The sequence below is a fragment of the Electrophorus electricus genome, chromosome 11, assembly GCF_041902795.1.
Source record: "Electrophorus electricus isolate QZ-2024a chromosome 11, ASM4190279v1, whole genome shotgun sequence".
Classification (NCBI taxonomy): domain Eukaryota; kingdom Metazoa; phylum Chordata; class Actinopteri; order Gymnotiformes; family Gymnotidae; genus Electrophorus; species Electrophorus electricus.
In genome coordinates, this window is record NC_137507.1 from 25610001 (window position 1) to 25629754 (window position 19754).

General features: G+C 45.1%; 4 protein-coding genes across 16 annotated transcripts in view; 2 read left to right on the forward strand and 2 right to left on the reverse strand.

The window, feature by feature from the left end:
- The window catches only part of sema4e (semaphorin 4e), a 10727-nt gene extending 9316 nt beyond the window's left edge, over nt 1–1411 (forward strand). For all 3 annotated transcript variants that reach the window (XM_081723137.1, XM_035528285.2, XM_035528284.2), the window contains exons 14-15: nt 107–159; nt 290–1411. In XM_081723137.1, coding sequence (XP_081579263.1) covers nt 107–159; nt 290–873 — 637 coding nt within the window. In that variant the 3' untranslated portion in view covers nt 874–1411. The remainder of the gene's footprint in view (nt 1–106; nt 160–289) is intronic.
- Nucleotides 1412–1478: 67 nt separating this feature from the next.
- Nucleotides 1479–7173, reverse strand: cactin. Its single transcript, XM_027032852.3, has 10 exons — nt 6655–7173; nt 5876–6500; nt 5617–5712; nt 5362–5507; nt 4877–5039; nt 4485–4599; nt 3923–4115; nt 3432–3554; nt 2706–3061; nt 1479–2435 (listed from the first exon to the last, which is right to left on the reverse strand). Exons 1-10 carry the CDS (start codon nt 6957–6959, stop codon nt 1945–1947), a joined length of 2613 nt encoding a protein of 870 aa, XP_026888653.2. The 5' UTR covers nt 6960–7173; the 3' UTR covers nt 1479–1944.
- A 3004-nt stretch (nt 7174–10177) lies between these two features.
- prkab2 (protein kinase, AMP-activated, beta 2 non-catalytic subunit) lies at nt 10178–15063 on the forward strand. 5 transcript variants are annotated; one of them, XM_081723360.1, is made up of 8 exons: nt 10178–10199; nt 11175–11360; nt 11526–11683; nt 11913–12006; nt 12207–12321; nt 12652–12785; nt 12878–12946; nt 13072–15063. In XM_081723360.1, the coding sequence occupies exons 2-8, from the start codon at nt 11205–11207 to the stop codon at nt 13147–13149; spliced, it is 804 nt and encodes a 267-aa protein (XP_081579486.1). In that variant the 5' UTR covers nt 10178–10199; nt 11175–11204; the 3' UTR covers nt 13150–15063. The 5 variants fall into 5 exon arrangements, with proteins under 5 accessions (XP_081579486.1, XP_026888654.1, XP_026888656.1 ...); XM_027032853.3 differs by lacking the exon at nt 10178–10199 and adding an exon at nt 10224–10334; XM_027032855.3 differs by lacking the exon at nt 10178–10199 and adding an exon at nt 10248–10334 and having other exon boundaries at nt 11196–11360.
- A 60-nt stretch (nt 15064–15123) lies between these two features.
- The window catches only part of LOC113592098 (myomegalin), a 50515-nt gene continuing 45884 nt past the window's right edge, over nt 15124–19754 (reverse strand). For 6 of the 7 annotated variants that reach the window (XM_081723359.1, XM_081723356.1, XM_035528121.2 and 3 more), the window contains 5 exons: nt 19262–19405; nt 18973–19111; nt 18623–18669; nt 18417–18471; nt 15124–17697 (listed from right to left, as the gene is read on the reverse strand). In XM_081723359.1, coding sequence (XP_081579485.1) covers nt 17564–17697; nt 18417–18471; nt 18623–18669; nt 18973–19111; nt 19262–19405 — 519 coding nt within the window. In that variant the 3' untranslated portion in view covers nt 15124–17563. The remainder of the gene's footprint in view (nt 17698–18416; nt 18472–18622; nt 18670–18972; nt 19112–19261; nt 19406–19754) is intronic. The other variant, XM_081723358.1, reaches the window with a different exon arrangement.

The following is a 19754-nucleotide window of genomic DNA, read 5'->3' on the forward strand; positions in this document are numbered from 1 at the left end:
CTGGCCAAGTTCTCTCATGTGGGTTACGCTGACTGTGCTGTACGCCTCTAGCGAGAAAGCAAACGTTTTGGACGTTATATCAAACAATTTTCTTTCTCGCTCCCAGTCAGGTGATTCAAAGCCTCAGAGACGGGAACGCTACCCGCTGCCCTCCACTGGGTATGTGACGAGATGGAGTTTCATATTCTGCGACAAGTTCCGTAGAGAAATTTTTTTTCATCTTAAACCTAGAATAAACAGGCCCGTTACCACTGAATGTTCCTGCCTGCATTTTCGTTGTTCATTGCAGGCAGCGGGAAGGCTGCGAACGTCTCTTTCCTCCCGGGCTTCAGCGTCAAACTGCTGTGCCAGCCAGGGTCCAACCTGGCCCAGCTGCAGTGGCACGTAGACGGACACCCAATCGTCAACTCCAACACCCACCACATTCACCGCGACGGCCTGATCATCCTCAACGCCTCGGCCTCGGCCGTCGGCCGCTACACCTGCACCTCCGTGGAGTCCTCCCGCGGCAGAGACTACGTCACCCAGAACGTCGTGTACGAGCTGAGTCCGCGCGCTGGTCCGGGCGGTGCCTCGGGGGAGACGATGTCACGCACACAGGGACGACAGCACAACCTGCTGGTCCTGGTGGTGATGGTTGTTCTCCTGTCATTAACACTAGCAGCGTTAGTGCTATGGAACTTCCACAAAGGGTACTTTGCCTTACCGGAGCGCTGCAGGCAGGAACAGAGACAGTCTCGCGCCCTGGAACCACTGCAGGCTGTGGGCAGAACACCACCAGCACCCAGGGAGAGCAGCAACAGCAACCACAACAGGAGCGTTGACTGCTCGAATACCGAGGAGAAAGACCACTTGAACCAAGCCCATAGGTAGACGAGGCATTCCAATTCCGTGTAAAACGCCTCATTCTGAGTAACCACCCCCTGCGCCGCGCATAACACATTTATGGACAAGCGCGATGGACAAATTTGATTACAATTTTGCGGCAAATAACCACAACTTGACGGCAACGACAGCAGCAATATTTCTGCATGATTCCGCTTTCATAAAACGGGGCGCAGAAACACGATCGTCGAGTCTTTGCGGGGTACGACAGCCCTCTGAAAGGCACACGTATCTAGACTCCCCCGACCTTGGCTTTGGAAACACGTGCCCTGTTCCAACCTGTGGCGGGCGAGGCCACTGAGCCTGGCCCCGGGCTGCCTTGGCAGTGCCAACAGCACATGAACAAACGCACCAAGCCTCCAGCACTCCCGGCTTCAGTCATGCAAGCGCTAACCTTTTTAACCTTCTAACAGTGCAATTTAAGGGCCCTTTTAGACTGATTTATTTTAAGGTTGCAAGAAACTGAATTTTTAACATTGTAATTGCTGTGTTTTGTACAAAGCTTGAATGAAATTTACTTTGTTAAGAAATAAATAATTTAAAAATGCAGTACTTTGTCTAAACCAACTGGCATTCAGTCACAGTAGAACAGATTAAGAAAAGATATATTTTATTTTTTTTAAAAATGGAAAAAAAGCAAGCTTTGGGAGAGAGTAGCTGGATCAGGTCAAACAATATAAGCAATATTTAAACAATAGCTAAGGGAAATGTACAGTCAGCACATGGGGCGGGGTTTGCTCCAACAATCTTATATTCTGTGACTGGCAGCACCAGCTCACGTGTATTCTTCCATTCACACCACTGAATGGATCAATCATACACGGGGATGTTTCGAGAGAGTTTTGGGTCACTCCTACAATCAATACACACCAGTACAGGCTGAAATCATTCAATAATTGTTTTCCCAAAGTTCTGACTTGTTCCCGATTTGTAGGCGTTTTATGACCGAACAGCGTTCTCAAAGCTTCAAAACCCTGCATCCAACAACAGACTAGACACATACGTCGACGGAGGACATCACTAAAGGCCCAGCGGCCCGGCCCGGCCGTCCAGCCTGCTCTACCTCCTGTAGCGGTAGCGCTTGAAGTGGAACCACAGCTGGAAGATGCCGTTGGCGAACTGGCACCGGAAGCCGTGGCGGTGCGAATACTCCCACTCACGGTTGACGATCTTGAAGGCGATGTCCTCGTAGGGCGGCCCCGCGTGGAAACGCAGGACGCCGAAGTCCTTGTTGTCGGGGCTGGGCTCCAGGAAGTACTGCGGCGTCGAGCGCTTGTTGATCAGGTCCGGGTAGAAGATGTTGAACTTGTAGCCCTGCACGATCTTGGGCGGCGGGTTGTCGAAGTCGTAGTGAGTCTGGTTGTACTTGTTCCACTCGAAGCCCGTGTGCACGCGGTTGAAGAAGCGCGGCTTGCGCGGCCGGTACTTGTCCGCCCACAGGTACATCTTGCCGGTGACCGGGAGCTCGACGCTGAACTGGGCCTCATCGCCACCCATGCCCTCCTTGGCCCGTCGCACAAACGCATCCTCCGCGCTCTCACTAGCATCACCTGGAGGGGAGGGGAGGGGAACAGAGAAAGAACATTTTTTTTACCCCAAGTGAAGAAATAGTAAATGCCAAACTCCTTCCACAAGTCAGACTTCCAAGGATCGGGCTGTATGTCTGTGATAATACACACTCCCTCACCACATTCTCATGATTTCATACTAGTTTATACTCAACACAAGGCTATTTGGCCGTGATTTCGAGACGCAAAGAAAAGCACAAATAATGTATATGTGGTTGGCACACAGCGCGCGTGCACGTTTGCCACACCCACCCGTGACCTGCAGCTGTCTGCGAGCGAGGACGAGGCGCTGCAGGTCATCCTCGGCGTCGATGGTGTGGGTGTCCAGCGGCAGCTCGGACGGCTGCAACAGGGTGGGGCTGTAGCGGCCCGAGTCGTACTCGGCCTGGCTCTGCTGGATCAGGTCCTCCTCGGTCAGTACCGCCTCCACGGCACCGCCCTCCTCGCCCTCCTCCGACGCCCTGGGAGGAGGGGACAGGCTCGCCGACGGCCCCTCGGCTCCTCCGCCCGCCGTCCGGCCACTTTCGTCAACCCTGTTCTCCTTCGTCTCCGCCCCCTCCGCGACGGCTTCAGAGGGAGAACTGGCAGACGGCTCCGCCTCTTGTGCACTACAGGCGGGGGGAAAAATACAAGAGAAGGGAAAATGGCTCGTGTTACATTAGTTTAGCGACACCACTGTTTTTTCCTGAACCTCTCCATCATAGCCCTCTGGCCAGACTGGCAGCACAGAAGGGCATTTATACAGCTGTTACCTCCCCCGTTAACATTAATTTACCACTTCTTAGCATTCAGAATTTTGTGTTTTACAACAATGTAAATAATGTTAGTTGAGGGAACCTTAATGTGAAGTGGAACTTAAACAAATAATAAGTGAAATTAGTAGAAGTAGTTAATGTCAAGTAGAGGGGAGCTAGAGTTTTGGCCAAAATGAAAGCACACAGCTTTGAGTAAACCCCGCCGTCGTTAGTAGGAACTCACGTCGTCTCCTCGCTCTCTGGCTCCTCCTTGATGATGGGGAAGAGCGGCTCACTCTCCACTCCCTGTTCCTGCTTCAGCTTATACAGCTTCAGCCTGAGCACGTCCTGGTGCCTCTCCCGTAGTCTGTACGGCAACAGGAGCCAAGCGGGAGAGCAGAGTCATATGCACGGGCCTCACTGGCCCAAGACTATTACAAATACCATATGCATTTATGCATATACATAATCATCGTATAAAGCTAGTGAATCTGGTAAAGTGCACTTTAAAACATTTTGAAATGTAACTAGCAGTACATCTACACCCCTAAATTACAGGTTAAATTAACCAATGGAAATGTACTCCGTTTATGTGCATGCCAATAAACTGCGTATTGCCATGAAAAAAAAAATCACATCATAACAGCAATCCTGAAACGGGCGTAATCCAAGGACACGTTCAGTGTGAACTAGTGAAGGGGGTGGGCAGGGTTGAGAGGCTTCGCGCATGCGTACCTGGCCCGCGCCATGTAGACGCGCACCTGCTGGAGAAGGCTCTCCCAGTAGCCCACGTCCAGGTTGGAGCCGCCGGCCTGGATCTTACCCTCGATGTTCACGTGCAGCGCCTGGAGCTGGCTGTAGGTCTTGCCCTTGAAGACGCACTGCACATCCTTGCTCACCGACGTGTTGATGCCCTCGCGGCGGTCCCCTGCTCGCGAGACCAGGCGCACCGGTGTTATAACGGTAGGGCAAGGTGCTAGCAACACCAAGGTCATGGGTTCGGTGCCCAAATCGTGTATAAAATGTATAAATTGGAATAGTTTGCTTCTGTGAGTCGCTCATCTGCCAAATGCTGGAAATATACATGAAACCTTCTTCTGGAAACATTAAGAGTAGCCTACATGATTTCTTCAAATCAGGATGGCAAATTATTTTTATGACTTTCTGGTATTTGAGGTTTGCTAAAATAACCAGTGGACGAGCAAAGATGAACATTATAATTTTATCAGCCCTTTGAGTAGCTTGACAACACTAGACAAAAGGAAGGAAAGGGTCAGATAAAGGCGTGCGTCAGTACCTGGCCCCTTCCCCGACGCTTCCAGCTTCCGGAGTTTGTTGATTTCATCTTCTGTGATTGTGGTCATGTCCCTCCAGAAATCCACATTCTTTCCCTGTTCCAGCTCCATATAGACCTACAACACACAAACCCAAATCAGGGTGCAGGCGTTTAAACCATGGAGTCTAACTACACATACACATTACAGACGACAAATGCAAAATATTTATACCTTTCCTACAAGTCAAATGTCCATTGTACACAAAAATACTGTCAGAATAATGTCAAAATAATGTCTTCTACACAACACGGTGAAAGCAAGCCAGAAGAAAAAGAAAACATCCCAGATAAACCACAACACTAAACAGACCGCAACGTGAAGGAGCTACAGATGTTGCCACCAAGGCACACACCTTGATGTCCTCCAGCAGGTCATCCATGTCAGTGACAGTGAGACCGTTCAGGAAGGTGTAGGGCTCATGCATCTCCACGGCCAGGTCGTCGTCCTCTGCGCTGATGTACTTGGCCAGCAGGTCGATGGGCTTGGCCCGGCCGTCCCGGATGCGGATCTTCGACCTGCGCAGGTACAGCAGCGAGACACAGATAGACAGCAAGATCATCGCAGGTGTGTGTAAACCAGCAAAAAGCAACAAGAGGCCCCTGACTCTTGTGGGCCCCTGTTCGATCCCTGGACCGGGAAAGTCTAGTGGGCTTTGCTCCTTGGGGCAGTGGTAGCCCCCAAGTGGTTACAACTACGGGCCATCGGCTAGAAGGTTATGGCTCTGTATGGACTTTCACTCTCTCAGCTACAGGGGTGCTGCACAATGGCTGACCCTGCGTGCAGACAGAACAACATCCAGTGGCTGGAGAAAGTATGTGTGAAGATGTGTGCCCTCACCGTAGCTTGGCCTGATGGAGGTGAAAGTTGTCCTCTTGCTCTGCCCAGGTTTTAAAATGCTCCGCCTCCTTCTCTCTCTGCAGCATCTCCAGCTCTTGCTCACGCATGGCCTTCTCCCTCTCTCGCTCCAGACGCAACTGTTTCACCTAAATACCCACACCCACGTTTTACCCTTTCTGAAACTACAACCAAGAGGCTTACGCAGCAGAACTGATTCGGCATGCGGCGTAACCACTAAAACATGCACGCGTTTACCTTCTGCAGTTCCCTGCGGTTGTCCTCTTGGATGCGTTTGTTTCTCTCCTTCAGCTCCTTCTCTCCCAAATGCCCTATTCCCTTCTTCTCAAGAGCCTACAGGACACACACACACACACACAAAATCAGGACTTTCCTCAAGACGTTTTCAAGTATCCTTAGACAAACGTCTCGCAGCTTCTCTTATATGAAGAAGAAACCGGTGGCTTGACTGCATAAGCAATTTATAAGCCAACCATGGTGTAGTTGATCCACTTACTTTCTGCCATTTGAAGGTTCCCAGGAGGTTGTTATCCCCAAATGGGTTATCGGCGTTGGTGTAGCCCATGTACTCTTCGCTCCATCCCATCTTCTCCCTCTTCTTCCTCTCTTTCGCTTCTTTCTTGGCCAAGCGGCGAGCTCGCTTCTCCTCCGGAGTCTCTAGAGCCTTCATCAGCTCCTTCTGTCTCCTCCGCTCCTCTCTGACGGACCTGGGGCCCTGCCCACTTTCGCTGTTCTCCCGATCAGAGCCGGACGACCCAGACGAGGCCGATAAGCCTGACCGCGACCTCCTCCGCCCCCCGGTCCTGTCTCGCTCGCCTCCCGCTCTGCTCCTGTCCCTCCATCTGTCGCGATCCCTCTCCCTCTCCTCGCTGCGCCGGCATCTTCCTCTGCTTCTCCCCTTCTCCCTATCGTCCCGCTCTCTGCCGGGGCTCCTGCTCCGGCGCTCCACACTCCTCCGCCGTTTCGACCTCTCTCCGTCATCACCGTCCAACGAGTTCCGTCGCTCGGCAACAGAGCGCGCGCTGGAACGAGAAGAGCTCCGGCTTCGTCTCCGTTCTCCCTTTTCATTCATCCGACTCTTCTTCTTGTGTTTATCCTCTCTTTGGTCATCGGGTGACGAGCTGATTGGACAGACGGGTGTTACGAGAAAAGCGCTAGCCAGCTACCGGCGTCACAGTAAATGAGTTAGCTAGCCTAGCTAGCCAAAATTAGCATGACGATTGTACACAAAGCACATTTGGTCTTTTATCGTGTTGAAAAGCGTTAGCTACATACCTGTTTCTGCCTTTAGATCTCCCACCTGGCTTGTGGTCTCCCGTACCCGGCTTTCCACAGTCGGAATCGCTGGAATGTGCGTTTGTTATGCCTTGAGGCCGACTGGGCCCCGGGGAACGGGCACTGCTCCTTGAACTACCGCTTTCTGACCGAGCTCGTCTTCGAGAACCTTTCACAGGCGATCGGTTTCGACCATGCCTGTCTTCCGGAGACCGTGATCTGGCCGTTCTGGTTTTATTTCTTTCTCTTTCTCTTTCCCTAGAACGGGACCGCGTCCTGGACCGCCGATGCTTTTTAGATCCCATGTCCGAGCGACTTTACGTTGAGGTCCTGATCGAACCGAGACGCGTAAATAGCTAGTCAACAACTGTAAGATAAATAAGATATATTATATCGTAGCTTTGGTTTTTACAATTAGACAAATAACAGTTGTCGTCTTCGTTCAAGCGACAAACAAAAAAAATCCATTTGCATTTATTCTAATATTTTATTACATTTATAGGAATGTAAGCTGGCGATGTTTGGAGCAGCCCTTTTGAGGTCCTTCCTTAGTAGAGCCCAGTGACGCCTTACTTAATGGTGCCTACATATAAAATATAAATCTAAAAAACAGTTGGCTATTGTAGGGGTTCTGCAATTAACATGTAAACAAATAAAGCGAGAGTAGTAACATTTAGATTACTAAGGAATTATCTACAGATTCGCTAGATTAGCTATAGATTACCCAGTCTAACAAGATGTTGATACCAAATGTGAAGCCGATTCTGAGTGTTATCGTTTAAAACAACAAATGAAATATAAAAATAAAAATAATAAATAAAAACAAAAATAAAAAAAACCACCTAGCTGTGTGTTTTAATGTTGTGATTAGTTTTTGTTGTTAGAAAAAACACCGTAGAATTAACAAATTACGATTTTAGTTTTAAACTTTTGACTGGTGGGCCTGATACTAAATAACATTAAAAGTGTGTGTGTGTGTGTGTGTGTGTGTGTATAAACTTTTAAATTATTTTTATTCACTAATGTCACCTATTTTGTAATTATTGTTGGTTTTTGATACTTTTTGTTGGTTTTTTTTTGTTGTTGTTTGTTTGTTTTGGTTTTTGGTTTTTTGGTTTTTTTTGCAATTTTTCTTGTTGTAATGCTTTGGCAATATTCTTCCCATAACAGTTATGCCAGTAAGGTACTTTGAATCTTGAACTAATCAGTTACAATAAGCTTAGTTGTTAAGGTACTTGACTTATAATCGGAAAGTTCCTAGTTCACGCCCCGCCAGTAAAGCAGCGCCTATAACCCTCAATTGCTCCAGTTGTACTCACTCATAATTGTAAGTCGCTTTGGATAAAAGCATCAGCTAAATGCCATAAAATTTAAACGCATACACCTCACTCAGCGGCTTCGGATGGTTTCCATAGTAATCGAAGTTATGTAATACACGTATTCTGACCGTTAAAGGCAAGACGCTAACCTAGCTAGACGTCGATGAAACACTAACATACGTTATATTTGATGTAGTTATGTCATATAAAGTATTCTATGTAGGCTTTTAACTAACTTTTCAACGAGAGTTTTTTTCTCTCGAAGGAGCTAGGAGCCACAGTCAAAAAGGGGTGTTCGCTAGCTAGCAAGATAACATTAGCTAATTAGGGGAGATGACTGAGAGACATCACAGACGTGGGCAGGCAAGTTAGGTTATGTGTGTCCTTCATTTTCATGCAGGTATTTCGTATACATAATAAACATAAGTTTCGGATCAAAGAACTGAAGTGGACATTGGTGATCTAGAGGAAAGCAAACAGCCACAACCAAGCAGCACGACCAAAGTTTACGAAATTGTTGGTTCAAGTCAGTTATTGTAAGCTGTAATGGTGAATTGTGAAAAGGGAGAAGGTTGGAATTTGCAGCTATTTAATAGAGAATTGTATTTGTTGGGGAAAAAAAAAAAACTTTTAAAAGCACATAACCGAAGATGAACTAGACGCACAAGTAAGAGTGCTGAATGCAGCACCACTATTAAAGGTACTCCTCACTGTACTCAAGATAATGTGCCATAGACTTTTAAATGTTCAGCTGTTTATTTGTGTTGTATGTCCAGTGTTATGACAGGGAGGATAGGAGCAACCTAGCTTTGGAGAACAGTGATGATGATTTGGATAATAGGGATATTCAGGTCTTGAACCCACCCCAGAGAAAGGAGGACCAGTTTTCACACTATGGAGTCAAGCAACTGGATAGGAGCTTCCCCATGAAACTAAAGCGAATCAAGGACCAGATTAAGAGCTTGAAGGTGGCTAGTGCTATCAATGACACATAATTTATTGCATCTTTTATAGACCAAGTGATTTGTGGAATTTACTTTAACTTCAAATAATCAAATAAGAGTGTAAGTCTGTATCTAATGTTTTTATTTATTTATATTTTTTTTGTGCCATTTTTCACAAAGTTTCTTCTCAACCATGATGTTTAAATGCAGTTGTCTAGGAGGGCCTCACAAAGGTGTCGTTACGATGGCAAGATGTTGTGCCCCACTGAATGTGATTGCACAGTTTCTGTCAGCCCCAGCCACAGGAAGTACAGCCAGAAACCCCGACCTCATCGGCTCATGTCCAGACAAGCCAATGATGTTAACTACATTCCATTAGAGGCCTCCTCTTCCCCTACAGAGGACCATGTTGAGAGCTTCTCTTCAGATAAAATTGGAGATGTCAGAAAAATGAGCAAACAGGCCAAAGATAAATCCAAGGGAAGACTTCACTCCCTCACCAGTGCCCTGTGTGGACTACTGGCAAGTTATTCATTCAGTTAGTCTTAAGATGCTTTTGTTTATTCTTTAATCTAAACCACAGTAGATTAGATTTGTAGTTAAGAGTATTTATTTCTTTCTGTTTTTTCTCAATAAAGAGCACCGTGAGAGACCAAGCTGCAGAATCATCAGACGGGCAGCACTTGTCTTCCGATTGAGGAATGCAGACAAACTGAAATCTTTATCATATTGCAAATTTCCTTTTCAAAATGTTAATGTGACTTGAATAATTCTATTGACTTTTAGTTGCTAAACATAAATGTTCATATAATAATGATGGAGATATTGTGCTTGTATTAGCAGCCCAAGGGTCCCAAATATTACAGGCCTGTGCCAAGAAGGCCTAGTAGTCAAATGGCCATTACAGTTATTTATGTATTGTCTTTATCTTATATCTGATTTATATCTAATTTTTAATATTTCTTGGTGCAGCTTCTCTCAAGTAGCACAAGAGGTCATATCTTTACCAAAATGTAAAAAGTGGTTGTTTAGTTAGGCAACATGAAATTGATGGCATTCAAATACGAACAACAGAAAACGAAAAAAATCGTTTTATTTCCGGTGAAATCTGCTTATCAAACGTGCTGAAGATAAAAAGTAGCATAAAATCTAACAGATCTGCAGGTACGCGCTAATCAAAAACCTCATTCAATAACCAATATAATCAAACATAATGCATCACCAATACGTGGATGTGCAGTATTGAAAGCAGTGTGAACGAAATATCCATACAAAGTAAACAGTAAGTAAGACAGTCTGAAATGCGTTTTAGTACAGGAATAAAGCGTTTCAAAGTGTTGGTATTTTGCACAGCCGGCGTCCCGTAGATGTCGGTAACGAGGTACAGCGGTGAAAATAAGTTTTGTTTGTTTTACTGGTACGATTGCTTTATTTCTGACTATATTTGAATGAATTTATTTATACTTGAATTTCAAAAATATATTCGTTGCACAGTTCTATTTATGGACATGTGTCGTATTTTTAACCCGTTAGCTGGAAGAGTTCATGCTAACGCCGAGTTTAGCTGACTATAGTTAGCACTCAGATAACCTAACCTTAGCTAATGTAGATAAGCTAGGTTAGTTTGCTGAAGTAACTCAGTTTCTTTCGTAACTAGACGTTTATGAGCGATCTTTTAAAAGTCGTACTTTGTAACTGCGGTTATTGTCTTTCTTCGGTGTGAAATATCTGCTACATTGACCGGTAAACGTAGCCAGCTTTGCTGACACTACTTGGCTAGAAATTACTGAAGTAGATGGCGCAATGTTTATTTGTTGATGGTGATTGCTGTAGTTAGTTGGCTAGGTGAGCTATCGTTTAACAGATTAGCAATGTTACGTAAGAAGGCTTTCTTTTCGTCAAGGCTTATAGTTGGCTAGCTAACTGACCAGACACGGTTTATGATTGTCCTAGTACGGTTTGTTCCTTTTCCACCTAAGTAAAATTAACTTAATATAGCTATGTGTAACGTTTACCCACTAGCTTTTGTTTTGGACATCGTAGCTACACCGTTGTCACCATCACATAATTGCATGTAAACACCCCCTCGGTTAGTGATGTTTAGAGACAATATTGTAGTTAAGGATTTTGGTTTAATAGTCTAGGACGAACTACTTCTTAACATACTACTTTGCTTCTCATTCTTCCCATTCTGTGTTTTCATGGTCATAGTAATTTCTGCAGACTTGATTTTGGTTGCTTAATTGTGTACATGTAGACGCAACTCTTTGTGTGCAAGTTGGGAGCCATGGGCAACACCAGTGACCGAGTGTCCGGTGACCGCCACGGGGCAAAGGCCCATCGTTCAGACAGTGGTGGGAGCCACAAAGACCATGAACCTAGCAAGATGGTGGACAGCACAGATGACCCAAACATCTTCAACACTCATGGCCCTGACTCAAAGGTATGAAAAATACTACAACCCCTAATATTCACCAATGGTAATGGGTCGCAGGGGTTTAATAGGTCGTAACACCTATGGCTATGGCTCATGTCAGTCATGGGGGGGGGGGGGGGGATGCCGTCACAAACGTCCATGCAGAGTAATAAAGCATTTGTGTTATTCCAGGCTTCAGGGGAGAAGGATTTCCCTCCGGACCTAGATGACTTGGTAAAGACGGGCCCACAGGCACGCCCCACAGTGATCCGATGGGGGGGTGGGGGGAAAGAGGTCTATATTTCCGGCTCCTTCAACAACTGGAGTACCAAGATCCCACTCAATAAAAGGTAGCCTGTCTAAAATCCATCTAGACCTGAATTAAATTGGCAGAAAAGTTGCTTTATCAATCTAGCCCCAAGAGTATTGTGTTGTGCAAACATTTTTTAATTTTTGCAAATTGAGAAATAATGTGTCCTGTAAAATTGAATAATAGCAATGTTTCATGTGGTTAAATCAGTAAAACATTGATCCGTTTATACTATTGTTTTGGTTGTGTTTTTTCCTGCCACACACAAGCCATAATGACTTTGTTGCAATCCTGGAATTACCTGAGGGGGAGCATCAGTACAAGTTCTTTGTTGATGGACAGTGGGTGCATGACCCTTCTGAGGTAAATCACACAACTCAAATTCATAATACACAGTTCAATATTATCTCTATAACATCAGTCCGTAAATATGCAGGTATAAGGAAATGTACAATCTATTTGAAAACCGTGTATAAATGAAAAAACAAAATCTGGGAATTTTGCATACAACACATGACAGTTTGTGAGTTGGAAGTCTAAAAGTGAGCTGCTCTGGTCTGCAGCCAGTGGTGACCAGTCAGATGGGGACCATCAATAACCTGATCCAGGTGAAGAAATCGGACTTTGAGGTGTTTGATGCGCTGCAGGTGGACTCGCTTGAGTGCTCCGACTCCTCTGGTAAGAGCCTGTGATGTCATTGACTGGTCTGTACACCATGCAGTAACGAATTTAAGGACGTTGCAGTGACCACGTAGGGACGCTGTCACTGCGACTGCTGTTCAGCAAGTTTAAAACATTAAGTCTTGACTTCCGGCCTGTAGAATTTCCTTTGTCACAGCGTTAATGTTCTTGAATGTCAGTTGCCATTTACCCAGTGGGCTGCATGGTGTTTAACACCAGTCAGGTTTACTCTCCTCAAGTACACAATGACTTAACATCCCAAGACAGGTGGAAAGAGAAGGTTGTCATTTGCCATCTGTTTTGAATGCGATGTAATTCCCTCTTTAGACTTGTCCAGCTCCCCGCCGGGTCCGTACGGACAGGAAGTGTACGTGTTCCGACCAGAGGAGCGCTTCAAGGCCCCACCCATCCTCCCACCCCACCTCCTCCAAGTCATCCTGAACAAAGACACGAACATATCAGTGAGTTTGTCCCGCACCAGTGATTGGAGGTTTCGTTTACATGTAATTTTGATGAGGCTGAAACTGAGAATCTCACTCTGATCCGTCTGTAGTGTGATCCAGCTCTGCTGCCTGAACCCAACCACGTGATGCTCAACCATCTGTATGCACTCTCAATAAAGGTATAGGGCAATACACCCAGCTGTCCTAGTATGCATAAAAGCAAAGTGACTGATCTGTCTGCACGTCTTTCTTCCTCTCTCCGTCTTTCTGTGCCACTCTTTTTTTTGCCTCCCTCTTTCTGTAGGATGGTGTGATGGTCCTCAGTGCGACTCACAGATATAAGAAGAAGTATGTCACCTCTCTGCTGTACAAGCCCATCTAGAGCTCGATGCCTGGCTACAGTCTGGGCAGCACACTTCCACTGTGCTACCGCCCTGCCCACGTTACAATACTGACTCGGTTCACAGCAGTTCTGACTTCAGCCCTCATTCGCCAAGGAAGCTTAAGGAGTGTGTGCGTGCGAGCATTGTCTGCGTGCGCCGTCTTCCTGCACACCCCCATCCCCCAGCGCAGCTTTCCTGAAACGGGTTGTGTATTTTAAGGCTGACTGAAACCCACAGGAACACTGGCATGTTTAGATTTACATCCTCAGAAATGCGTTCACAGGTTAATTCGTGAGATTTTTACAACGCGTGTCTTTTTAATTGCTTTTTACGGTTTGCGTTTATTTAAATAAGCAGGTATTGCATTATAGTGTCTGCTTGGAGAACAGTGGCTTTCTGGATGAGATTTTCTTAAGTAGCAGGGTTAAAGGTTGAAAGATAGAGGGTCGAAGGCTGAAGGTCGTGTAAGTTTCAAGGCTTTTATAGTAAGTTATAGCAAGTTAAGGCTTTTATATTTCTCCAAGAATGGTTTCATTCTGGGTCATGCTGTTCAAGCAAAAAAAATAGGAGTAAACTGCAGTTCATCAATCACTGAAACGCTATTAGAAGTTTATTAGGGCTAACTGTATTGGTGATGATTGTGTTTGGCAGGCATCTGCATGCCCTTCCACTGCAATCACCTGAGCACTTTAACTACGTTTTCACTGTGAGGAGTTCAGCCAGAGAGCTTTCTGTTCATTTATGCAGTAGACAAACCTTGGACTATAAGCTCTGGCTGGACAAAGCAATTTCAGTACAATGGCTTTCAGTTACGACTGAAATGTTATTTATTTGTGTGTATTGTGGTTGCTGTTATTTATGCAAAATCTTGGTTTACTGTGTATACCATCATAGTGTGATCATGGTTTGTTGGTGGTTATCCTGGATTTGATGTCTTTAGTAGATGTGTGAGAACCTACTTAAAGGTTAATGGTTTAATAGGTCAAAAAAGAGGTTCTTGGTAATCTATACTAAATTCAGTGCAGTTTTTAAGGCTGACATTTTGCTCAGCAGTTTGTGGTGTTTTAAACTGCCAGCACTGTCATGCTTTTTTTCATATACATTAGTATGAATTTGGGTTGAAATTGATTTGCTCCAAAGATGTAGCAGAAATGTGTATTCAGAGTATCCCAAAAGAAACAAATAAAATTTTACCATTGTGATGTGGCAATGGTGTGATGTGGCAATGGCTTTTGAACTATGGTTCTCTCAACCAGCGCAATCTCTCTTGTTGAGCTATGCCTTTTATGGAATTGACTGCAAATTAAAAAAAAGGAATACATACTGATGTTGATCATTTGTTTCTGAATGAGGACCCTGTGTCCTGTGCCTTCCTGTGTGCCTCTGCAATGTATTGGCGATCTGATTGATAGATTTGGGGACTTTAGGACTCAATACATCAATCCTGACTGGCAGTGAATATCTTGGGGTTCAGCCTAGCAATAAAGTTGCCAACTCAGTAACATGCATTCATGCTTATTAGAACTCAGGTACAGAGGTTTAGCATTAAGCAGAATAACTTCAGCTATAGCATAGGTTCCTGCAACCAGAGACTAGGAATGGAGCTACTCCATTGTCCTGGAATTTACAAATATTAAAGTAGTTTTCATTTTCCAGAGGAGGATGGGGGCCCCCCTTTGAGTCATGGTTCCTCTCTAGGTTTCTTCCTTATCATCTGGGGAGTTTTTCCTGGCCATTGTTTTCCTTGGCTTGCTCACTGGGGGCTTGGACTTGGACGTTTGTGAAGCTGCTTTGTGATCACATCTGTTGTGAAAACTGCTATTTAAATCAATTTAGATTTTTTTTTTCATTGTAGCTTTGAAACTACAGCAAAAACACTGTAAAGTTTAATAACAATAAAACCTTAACAACCATTCTAATTTAAGTCCCTCTACAACATACTAGCACAATATGCTGTAAGACAGACTCCAGTGGATCAGTGACCTTTTATTGCATCACACAAATACATTAGTTTCCACAGCAACAAATCAGAATTCAGTCAGTATATACATATCATACAGTTCTTGGAACCACCAGGTCACATTTCCATGCTGGTGGTTACAGGTCTGTCCGCCTGACACTGGGCTTTGCTTATGCTCACCGAATTGTCTTGCACTCTAATTTACACTTTCGGTAATGGCTTGCCTTTGGTATTCTTCACATCTTTTTAAATCAAATCCTTAGCTGATTCACAAAATCCCAGAAGCTGAAGCAGTTAAGCCAAAAGTTGATCTATCTCAGGAATGGTTTTCTGGCTGTAGTTATCCGATTACCTGGGGGAAAACAGCTCCATCCCATTCCACTTTTGAAATGCTTCTCCAATTTGTTTTTGGCAAAATACTCATTGGTCTGGTATTTTTGTTATTAACAAAACAATCCTGATCCAAATAGTTCAGAGGGCAAACAAGGCCAGATGTGGCTCTGAAACATGCCACAATCTATGACTAACCATAAGCTTAAAGATTGTATTTTTATTTTTTGCTGCTGATAACTAACTTGAACTTTAGTTTTTTTCTGGCATAAAAGTGGGCAGTGCAATATATTCTGAAGCTTTATATCCGGGGGGGGGGGGGGGGGGGGTATGAAAAAACACTACGTTACAATCCCCTAAGGATCATGGTACAAGGCATCTTAGTCTTGCTTTAGTATAGTCTACACACTAGTTGCTAGCAATATGTACACGGAAGCATTTATTTGCGGACAGACAAGATCAAAAAGTTGAAAGTAGCAGAACAGTTGAAAATGAAGGATTAACACTGATTAAATGTCTTGGCATTGCACAGCTACCCAGATACTGAACCTTTGCATATACAGCACATGTTTAACATAGTGAACAACACAATGACACTGCATCAAATAGCAGGTTATATACAGCACTGGGGGAAGGAGGAACAAAGCAGATATGGAACAGCAGAAACCTACGAGCAGCTAGCAAGTAACTCCTCAAACTGTGACTGGGTACTTAATCGTGGCATCAGTAGGTTAATATTGGTCCCACCAGGTCCTTGCCAAAGTTTGTCACTGTTTCACTGGACATAGAGAAAGTTATGATGCTTTTGAACTCAGGAGGATAACGCTGTATGCTATACCGCTCAATGCCCAATTTCTCAAACGTTTTTATGTCCTCAACATCTGGAGACCTCTGGCCCAAAAATACTTTGTGGTCCAATCACCGTTTCTATATACTCATATGAGCATTAAAAAGAAAATATATGTGCTTATACGACCCAGCTATTAAGCACTAACAATATTTCCAACTTGAATCACAATATGCCTGAAATGTCACCTCCATTTAAGAATTCCAAATAAGTTGTTGAAATGGCACTATATGAGGGTTTCAAGCTAAGCATTTCCAAAAGATATTCAGAAAGCATTTCAGAAAGACCAACTCCTTGATTAATGGCACGAACGAGGTGAAAATGAAAGTAGTTCAAACTTTGGCAAGTATTGGCGAGTTTCACCAAACAACATAAAGGCGCTGTTTTCATTTTCTACCTCCAGCATGCAAATACTGTCCATGAACATCAGTAGTTTTAAAGGATGATAAATAATCGTAATACTAGCCATAATATTGCACCGACGGTCTTTCAGCTTCAGAAAAAAATACATACTCAGTTCCACTGTTGATGAAAACTGGCACAACTGCATTGAGTAACCAATATTTTATTGCACATGCTCATGTGAACCTCTAGGGAGCGCTAAAGCTCCGGTGAGGAGCAGCCAAGCTCTGGGACTCTATCAGCAGCGATTTTTACACTACTGTGACCTTACCATACCAAAACCATCAAAGCACAGTGTTTTCTGCTCACTGTGCTCAGAGCTAGAAGGCTTTCAGGGGAGGCACCGGTTAGGTCCGAGCTCCGAGGAGCCTGAAGAACGGCTTTGTCAAACAGCCGCTCACAAAAACGTGTAGCTTTTAATGTTTCTTTGCCTAAAATCCCTGAGTTTCTCAAGGGGATTCGCTGGCAGTCAGTTGCAAAAAAAAAGCTTTATCTTAAATGGCAAACTGCTGCACCGAAAGAGTGTAATTTGTCTCCAGTGGCAGCAGTTATCTTTTAGGCAATGGTTCGGTATGTGTTGTACGCGGATCATTAACGTGCACGCGTCTTCTCATGAACGCGGAACTAACATGCAACCACACTTTTGCACCGTCCACGAGTTGCCACGGCGAGGAAAAACATTCTATGGCGACCAGGACGCACACAACAACACCCGCAAAGCTTCTTCCATTGCAGAAGGCAAAACTACAGGTTGACTGAGTCTTTTTTTTTTTTTCTACTGAGGTAAGGAGCAGATCGGAAAGGAGAAGAAGGAGCTGAGGAGAGGAGAGGATAAGGCAGGGAGCTGGAGAAGATGCGTCTGGTCTTGGCTGGTTTAGGAGGTTGCTTGAAGAAGGCACTCCCTGACCTGCTTCACAGCGACCTTTCGATTGGCTGTACTCCCCGTGGCCTCGGGGTTCATGCCACCCCAATCAGAAGCCCTTGGGTAGGCATCTTTGAGGACTTTACCTGGACAGGGAACAAGAGAAAATCTGGAGTAAACGTGAACGTGGCAGCAGATTTAACGCTTATCCGGGTAAAGGCCGTCATCCTGTTAAAAGAAGACACCACATGTCAAATCATGCGCTAATATCTGGCTTTAGTTTTCATGAAACGTGTGACCACCAGTCAATTAGTCTGTTAATACTGGTGATTTGCTTTGCGTTTTATGGATGCACAAGACGGTTAGAAAGAATGGAGATGGTGGATGGGGACTGTCTGTAATTAATGTTGTATTATATTGAAAAATGTTTTTAAAAGACATTATCATATCAGATTTTCAGTAAATTGAAGGCCATGCATCCCCACTAACAAGTGAAATGTAAATGTAGGTATTGCTTTGTTTCCATTCTTCATATTTGTGACTCTGTCCCTCTCTTTACTCATCAAGAGAGCCCTTCTTTCCTAACCTTTCCTCTGTCATAAGGTCTGTAATTATTTAGGTCATAATCTCACCAGGATTTTTTTTTTGACCAAGCAAACGTGGCAAACGGCCAGCTAATTTTAGTAATTCATTTTATGCCATTTTAACCACAGAGTAAAATGAAAAACAGTATGGGAGCTCATGGAGGGTTTGGGACAGAGCTGATAGGAAGAGGAAGTGATCTCATGGGAAAAGCGACGAGGTCAGAGGCAGCGCAAGCAGAGGCGGAGGGGCGCGCACAGCACGGCACAGACCGGACCGTTACCGTGGCAAGAGGAGGAAGAGGAGGAGCTTAAAGAGGAAATCCTGAGCTCGTTCTTCTGGAATCACCCAGAGAGAGAGAAACACAGAGACAGAGCAAGAGGGAAAAAAGCAAGAAAAGGCAGAAGGGAGGAGTAAGAGACAACACAGAGTGAGGACAGGAGACAACGAGGCCTCACAGTGGTGAATGAGCTGGAGATAACCCCTCACCTCCAGATTGGCCCTGGCTTTTTTCAGCACGTCTCGGGTCCTGGACACTGGTTTGGAAAGAGAAGGACTAATTACTCAAGGAGACTCGCCTCATGCTTCCCAGTTCTCAGGAGCCATGCTGACACCATTCACTGAAATACAGCCATGAGTGCGCTTTGGCGATGGTGACTGCGTTGTGGCGGCAAAGTCACCAGCAGCTGAAGTTCAAATGCGTGTCAGTGCTGACGCACAATGCGTGTCAGTGCTGACGCACAATGCGTGTCAGTGCTGACGCACAATGCGTGTCAGTGCTGACGCACAATGCGTGTCAGTGCTTCTTAGTGTACAGCGATGGGAATGAGGACACTGACGCTGGTTGACGATGAAGGTCTCCATGCTCTCTTTGGAGCGGTTGGTGGTCCTCAGCCTCTGTATGGTGCTCTGAAGGACCTCCTCCTGCTCCACTATCTTCAAACGCAGAGAACGTATCTCCTCCCTCATCGACTGCTCCTGCACACACGTGCGTCGTCAGTCGCGGTGGTTAGCGGACCAAGCTTCCGTCTGTTATACCCTAACGTACGCAATTGCCTGGAATCCTTTTTTTTAGCCTCCTCCCCCCAAAAAAATATACGTGCAGGCAGTCTGAGGAGAACCACCGACCTTCTGGAGGAGGTGGGCGGGGCCATCGCTGCTGGGCAGTGCCGCCCTCCAGAACATCTTGAGCAGAGAGACCGCCTCCTCCAGTATCTGGCCCAGAGTCTTCGTGTTGGCTAGCAGAGTCCTCACGCTGGCATAGTCCAGAGACTGGGGGGTGGTTGGCGAGAGGGAGAGAGAGAAAGAGAGCGAGACATGGTGGGGCACTAAAGATCTGCTCTCTTCAAAACAAGCTTCTAAAAAAGTGGAATTGTTAGAATGACAACAATAATAAAAATAATCTTTATTCTTCTGCCAGTTTTCATTTTGATTCTAAAATCAATTTGTTTTAGATATAATAGGTTAAACAAAGTTTATATGATAAAGTGCCTGAATGAAATAACATTGCTACAAATCAAGAGATATGAAACTTTCTGGAGTGCCAGTTCCAAAACTCCTAATCTAGTTCATCCTGGCTCGGCATGCCAACTGGCATGCTGCGGGCAGCACCGGGGCAGCG

What these genes read in the sequence shown, in the direction of transcription:
- cactin (XM_027032852.3), bottom strand. Translation starts at nt 6,959, where the DNA reads ATGGGATCTAAAAAGCATCGGCGGTCCAGGACGCGGTCCCGTTCTAGG. An exon ending in CTCCATCAGGCCAAGCTACG is followed by an intron (nt 5,040 to 5,361) that starts GTGAGGGCACAC and finishes GTACCTGCGCAG; the next exon opens with GTCGAAGATCCGCATCCGGG. An exon ending in GTCTACATGGCGCGGGCCAG is followed by an intron (nt 3,555 to 3,922) that starts GTACGCATGCGC and finishes GTTGCCGTACAG; the next exon opens with ACTACGGGAGAGGCACCAGG.
- prkab2 (XM_081723360.1), top strand. Translation starts at nt 11,205, where the DNA reads ATGGGCAACACCAGTGACCGAGTGTCCGGTGACCGCCACGGGGCAAAG. An exon ending in AAGATCCCACTCAATAAAAG is followed by an intron (nt 11,684 to 11,912) that starts GTAGCCTGTCTA and finishes GCCACACACAAG; the next exon opens with CCATAATGACTTTGTTGCAA. An exon ending in ACAAAGACACGAACATATCA is followed by an intron (nt 12,786 to 12,877) that starts GTGAGTTTGTCC and finishes ATCCGTCTGTAG; the next exon opens with TGTGATCCAGCTCTGCTGCC.